We start from the raw sequence: 7113 nt of genomic DNA, 5'->3' as shown, positions 1-7113 counted from the left end.
ACCAGATTTTAGAACCTAAGTTCACATAAAGTACACTGTAGGCATCCAGGACCACCCCTGCAAAATTATAAAACAAAACAAAACTCACAAAGATTATTATGGGAAAGGCAATCCATCCTCTCTGATTGTTGTTATTTTGTGTTTGTCCCCAAAGTCTGCTCAGCCACATTCAGGTTTTAGAGTAACATTGTTCCTTCGCTATAAAGGAGCTAACTTGAAAAATGTGTTATTTCCTTAAAGTATATCCTTTTAAAAAATATGATGAGCTTATTAGGTGTTTATTAGGGTCTTGACATTTTTGCTGCATATTTTTTATGGTCACTGCTCAATCATTAAAAAAATGATTGCTTATGTGGGGAGTAGATTTTAGTAACCAGACAGTTAAATAGAAACCATATGTTTCTAATCATTGGCTTGCCATCTTATGTTTCTTCTTGTTTTTTTTTTAAAGGGTTTTTTTTTTTTTTGAGAGAGAGAGAGAGAGAGAGAGACAAAGTATAAGGAGGGGGGAGGTGAAGAGAGAAAGAGGGAGACACAGAATCCAAAGGAGGCTCCAGGTTCCGAGCTGTCAGCACAGAGCCTGATGCAGGGCTGGAACCCATGGCCTTGACCTCAGGTGAAGTCGGACACTCAACTGACCGAGCCACCTAGATACCCCACCATAATGTTTCAAAAGGATCTGGACTGAAACTCAAAATTTCAGTCTCTAATTTCCAATATCTTGATGATTTGAGAGTGTTTCTCAGTATTTTACAACTTGCATGACAGATATATGGTTTGTTTTTCTGGCTATGTGGAATTTGGATTAGTGGAGATCTTAGTTTATCTTATTTTAATTCTCATTGTGGGATAGTTATCATTGATTTAAGGGTTTGGAGCATTCCTTAATGATTATTTGTTCTCACTGAATGTGGTTAGAAATTTGTAATATCTAACAAATGTTGGAAGCAGTTATATTTATTTTAAAAGAAATATTGTATTGTATCATTCTGAACCAATCACTAGTCTTCAATAGTCTAAAGTAGTAATTATGTTCATAAGCTCATTTTTAATAGTCAACTATTCATTGATCCCTTAAAATGCATAAGGCACACATAGGGATTCTGATGATACCATTATTAAAAATATATGTTCACTCTCTGGCAGATCTGACAGATGATGGAGGAAAACACAGCTATAAACAAATGAGTGCTGTAAGTTCTCAACAGGGCAAGGGGTTGGACTTTCTTACTGGAAGCTATCTCTTGAATGCTCAGACCAACCCTCTGAATTGTGAGTATTTGTCATTATAAATGCAGACATAGCTTCATAATTGTGAATGAAGCTATTTAATTTTGTACGTACGTAGTGAACTGTGGAAGCCCCAATGATGGAACACCTTTAAGCAGCTTGTCTCTTCTGATATGGCTTACTGTTCAGAATTTGATTTTCTGGAAATATGAAAATTCTGGAGGGTGAGTCCCTGTACTGATGCTGGGTTACTCTCCTGTCTAACTCCAGATTGAAAATTCTGGAAATCTGAAATCCCTCTACTTCCAATTCATTCAGTCCACCCAAACCAAAATTCATCAGTTTCAAAGCATATTTCATTCAGTTTATGGTCTTTGCTGATTGCTATCAGTCTTTTTCTGTTTTCTCTCTTCTACATTTTTATTCTCCCTCTGATTTTGAATACAAATTGGCTTGTCTCGATGCAGAAAGAATAAAATAATCTCCTTTCCTTCACAAATGATGGTCTACAAATGTAGACATTATAATGGAGCACATTTTCAAATAATTCTGCCAAAAAATTATACACAATACATGCAAAATTGGTCATGGATCATATCTGAAAGGCCCAAAGGATCATTTATTTTCTTCAAGTGAGAAAGAATGTCTTGTATTCCACACAGACTCAGATAATCGAGAACTCACAATATGAACAAACCAGCTGGGCTAATCTATTTATTACTTTAATAATCATATAACTTTTAACACATGCTAATCCACCCTGATTATTTTGAAGATGATCTGCCATCAAGTGCTACAATATCATTTAAGATAAAGTTTTCAATAATAAGAATTCAGAAACTTAGGCATCTGGGAAGTCTATAGTCAATCCAATAAAACATGAGTTGGAGCATGATTTTCCCAAGATGACTGGGCAAAATCAAATAACAGTTTTAGATTTTTAGTATAGAATTATTTCTACTATACCATGGTTCTGCCTAAAATCTTTATGTTGGCATTCTGAGTTGAGCTATGGCTAGCAATAATCAATTCTAAACAGTTTTGGAAAGTAGGAAAAATGTCTATGTACTGCCCATTTACCTTTATTTGTACTACCCATTTTTCTCCCAATAATCTAGGTTGTAATAAGTGTCAATTCAGTTTGTATGTGTGTATGCGTGTATATATTTTCAAACAAAATATTGCTCTTACTGTACTTTCTTGGGTGGGAAGAATTTAATATATTGATCTCAGCTGGTTTCCTACATGTTTAAAATTCAGCTGAATTAAATAACTTTTATAAAAAATAAAAATAAGTAAATTTTATAAACATTTTATTTTATTATTAACAATTTTTAAATGTTTATTTTTGAGAGAGAGAGACAGAGTGTGAGCTGGGAAAGACAGAGAGAGTGGGAGACACAGAATCTGAAGCAGACTCCAGGCTCCAGCTGTCAGCACAAAGCCCAGTGTGGGGCTCAAACCTGTGAACCATGAGATCATGACCTGAGCTGAAGTCAGACAACTCAACCGACTGAGCCACCCAGGCTCCCCTTATAAACACTTTATTTTTTATTTTTTCCTTATAAACACTTTAAAGGGCACTCATGATATATCTGGTTCTTTCACTGCTTCAGGTGGCTTGTTTTTTAATATTTGGAGCTCATAGTGAAGTAACTCAGAAAGGCAGTTATCTAAATGTCAGGTTATCATTTTATGCTCTATGTACTAAGTATTATATTGTAAGTAAGCTATTAGAGATGAGAATGTTTTCATGGTGAATCTCAGAAGGCCAAAAAGCATTCAAGAAGGAAAACAAATGACATATAATGTCAAAAAATGCAGTCCTTGTGAGCAGACTCTTCCTTGTTTAGTAGATCATGTCACAGATATGCCCACTCACATGTACTTCTCAGGTAGAAAACTGGTCTCCTCATTGTAGTTGATGCAAGAAATTTGTGAACAAAGATTCTAAACTCTCACTTTCTAGAAAGTCACCCTGTGTGAGGCCCTGCAGGGCAAACATTGTTGAGTCAACTATGTTATGTCAACATTTATTGTGTTGACATAAAGCTTGTGATCCTCTCAAATTCATTTTGGCCCCTTTGTTTACAGCCTCTGACACCTGAGTTCCATGCCTTCGGAAGGACATATGGGAAATAGAAACAATGTGACAGAGTTTGTCCTCCTGGGGCTCACACAGGACCCTGAGGGGCAAAAAGTTCTCTTTGTCTCATTCTTACTTATTTATATTGTGACAGTAGTGGGCAACCTGCTTATCATTGTGACCGTCATGGCTAGCCCATTACTGGGTTCTCCCATGTACTTTTTCTTGGCTTATTTATCATTTATAGATGCTACCTATTCTACTGTCATTGCTCCCAAGATGATTGTAGACTTGCTCTATGAGAAGAAGACTATTTCCTTCCAGGCTTGCATGACTCAAGTCTTTCTAGATCACTTATTTGCTGGTGCTGAAGTCATTCTCCTGGTGGTGATGGCCTATGACCGATATGTAGCCATCTGTAAACCGCTTCATTATCTAATCATCATGAATAGGAGGGTATGTGTTCTTATGCTGCTGGTGGCCTGGACTGGAGGCTTTCTGCACTCATTGGTTCAATTCCTCTTTATTTATCGGCTCCCTTTCTGTGGCCCCAATGTCATTGACAACTTCGTGTGTGATATGTATCCATTATTGAAACTTGCTTGCACGAATATCTCCCTCATTGAAATTTCTATGATAGCTAATGGAGGAGCCATTTGCACTGTCATCTTCTTTGTTCTCCTAGTTTCCTATGCAGTCATATTATGCTCTCTTAAGACTCATGGTTTGGAAGGAAAATGCAAAGCCTTCTACACCTGTGCGTCCCACATAACTGTGGTCATTTTATTCTTTGTTCCCTGTATCTTCCTATATGCAAGGGCTAATTCTACCTTTCCTATTGATAAATTCATGACTGTTGTTTTAACATTCATCACCCCTATGCTGAATCCTTTAATCTATACTCTGAGAAATGCAGAAATAAAAAATGCCATGAGGAAGCTTTGGAGTAAAAATCTGACCTTTGCTGGAGGAAGGTTGTATTGCTCATGAAGAACACGATAATCATTCTTTCACAGAATCAAGGACTCCTTTCACTATCAGTGATTACATTTTAAAAATCATCTTCTTTGGGTTCTTTAGTCTATTTATTCTGAAACAGGTCTATAAATTAATCTTTATCAAAATGGAGTATGTTATATCCCTTAGAGAGCAAGAGAACTGTGTAAATTTAATCCCTGATATATACAATCATACTGTGTTAAGATTCTTTAGTGGGCAACAAATTTTGGTTTTATTTCAAGTTCTTGTTTGTGGGGTATGGCACCTCCATGGTATGCAAAAATATGATCTGGTAGAACTTGTTCCCCTTTGGTCCATGACAGTGAAATTTTAAAAGTAAAAATTCACCTTGTTAAAAAAAAAAAAAGAAGGCTTAACCTACAGCAAAAATAAATATCCTGGTCAAATCAATTAATTTCACAACACATGTTCACAGCTGAGTATAGATCCATAAAAAGTGAACTCTGTTATCTTTATACTGTGATGGTAACATATGGTTGATTTTGTATATTCTAATTAATTTTTGGACAGAAAAGTTAAATTTTTCAACCCATTCTATACATCTAGATCAAATGGCCTCTTCTGGTAGTTAAAATTTATGTATAAGTGACTCATATTACGATTGAGCCCGAAGGTCTACTTGCATTAAAATATACTCTCTGGGTACTTTTTTAAAAAATTGCAATAAATGTTAAAGATTTTTGGGACCAGATTGTTTTCATTACATATGAAGGACTTTCTGATTCTCTGCAAGCTTTGTGTTTTGACTTAAATGATAAATCAAAGGTACCTTCTCTGTTTACAATTGCTCTGTGGAAGTTTTGGAGGTCGATTACTATAATACAAAGATCATTGGCTGAAGTTCTGGCATTATGCATTACGTTGTTGAGAAGTCAACTCAAAGCACAGATTGGACACGATATTGGGTATTTTTTGCCTTCATCCTTTTCTCAGTTTGTAATTTGATCCAGCTAGTGTGCTTAGCAATATTAACGCTTCCACTTATTTAATATGTATTGAATAAATGCCTGCCATGAAGTTTCATTTCTTATTCAATGAAGGAAATAAAAATTAATATAGATCTTTTATTCAGAAAAAAATCCAATACAGTGGATTAAATACTTCAAAATTAGCAGAGCTGAAGGAAATGACACCTGGGTCCCGGCATGAACTCAGTTGGGATCAAGGTTTCACCATCTCTAGTGTGATGCAGAGATTAGGAAACTGGACTCAGGATGAAAGATCTGTGCATATACTTCTCAAAGTCCTTCCCTGTCTTGATTTTATAAATACAACTTTAAAAAAATTTTAAAGTTTTTCTTCTTACATTTATATCTTTAACCTATATAGGATATACATTTTCAGGTATGGGGGGAGGTGGAAATATACTTTCATTTTTATGGTAAGAATAAACTTTCCTGACATATTTATTGAACAACCATTGCATTCCCACTACCCTGCAACACTTCCACTTTCATATATGAAATATCTATATATTATTCTTCTATTTCTTAGCTTTCCAAATTGTTCAATTAGTTGATCCATGATAATAATACAGTACCTAAATTACTGCAGTGTGTCACATAGTATTGAAGTATAAAAGATCACCCCCAAATACCAGCAATCACTTTATCATTTCAGATGGTTTTGGTGGGTCAGAAATTTGATAGGCATTCACAGGGGTACTTCTGGGTCAGAGTAATGAGGTGGCAGGCAGAAATTGGCTGAGCCTGAGGTCATCTGAAAAGTTTCTTCACTCACGTGTCTTGTACCTAGGCTTGCAAGTCTTGAACATTGAGGCCTGGAATAATTAGTACTTCTTGAAATCATAAGGATGGGGCCCTAATCTGATTCAACTGGTATCCTTATAAGGAGAGGAAGGGACAGAATTCTCTCTCGTGTGCACAGAAAGCCACATGAGGACACTGTGAGAAGATGGCCCATCTGCAAGCCCAGAAAATTGGCTTCACCTGAAGCCAACTGTGTTGCCACCTTGAGCTTGGACTTCCAGCCTCCAGAACTGTGGGAATATCAATGTTTAATCCCCCCAGTCTGCAGTATTTTGCTATGACAGCCTAAGCAGACTAATATGATGAGGGTGATGATGATGATGATGATAAGTAATCTAGATTTGGTGAATAAAGGCCTGAATTGAATCACAATAATTCAGTTCAGGAAGATAATAGTTCCTCATCCAATCACAAGATATGAATAATTTCCAAAGCCAGAACTTCTTGAATGAAAGAATTATCACATATCCTTGAATAAATACTCTGTGATATCACCAAAAATAGGGGTGTATATCTTCATCCTAACCCTTCTCTAAAGTATCTGACACCATTTGCCAGGGTAACTCTGCTCTGGAAAAAGAGAAATACTCAAACATTTCTGGAGATGCTGTAAACATGTTCCAAACTAATGCTTATTCCTGGGTGGCAGTATGCTGCTGTGGTCTAGTGGTAAGAAAGCAGACCAAGGGTGAAAGAATATTGGCCCAAAGTGATCACAGTGGGCCAGTTCTGCATAGATAGTTAGACTACTTATATTCAACAGTAATACATTTCTATTTTGGGTCCCTGATCACTGGTGTTTAGTTTCATGGAATGAAGGACTTAGTTGAAGTATTTAGAACTAATCTTTCTTTTCAAAACAGTAAGTAAAAAAGCATTACCATATCCTTGGGCTACCAGAGATTTGATGTATTAAGGGAGTGAGGCTTACGATATTCTCACTTAATTTACTAGTTTGGCTTGGGAATTAAATGGAGAGACAGGCAAACTCTGTGTGGAACATGGAAT

General features: G+C 36.2%; 1 protein-coding gene across 1 annotated transcript; it reads left to right on the top strand.

The window, feature by feature from the left end:
* The first annotated feature begins 3316 nt into the window (after window positions 1-3316).
* LOC120228453 (olfactory receptor 4A15-like) lies at window positions 3317-4306 on the top strand. Its single transcript, XM_039226813.1, has one exon. The coding sequence runs from the start codon at window positions 3344-3346 to the stop codon at window positions 4304-4306; it is 963 nt and encodes a 320-aa protein (XP_039082744.1). The 5' UTR covers window positions 3317-3343.
* Window positions 4307-7113: the final 2807 nt, after the last annotated feature.

Source organism: Hyaena hyaena, unplaced genomic scaffold (assembly GCF_003009895.1).
Source record: "Hyaena hyaena isolate Hyena2069 unplaced genomic scaffold, ASM300989v1 scaffold_23, whole genome shotgun sequence".
Taxonomy (NCBI): domain Eukaryota; kingdom Metazoa; phylum Chordata; class Mammalia; order Carnivora; family Hyaenidae; genus Hyaena; species Hyaena hyaena.
Note: the sequence above shows the minus strand (reverse complement) of the source record. Positions and strands in the feature narration are given on the sequence as shown.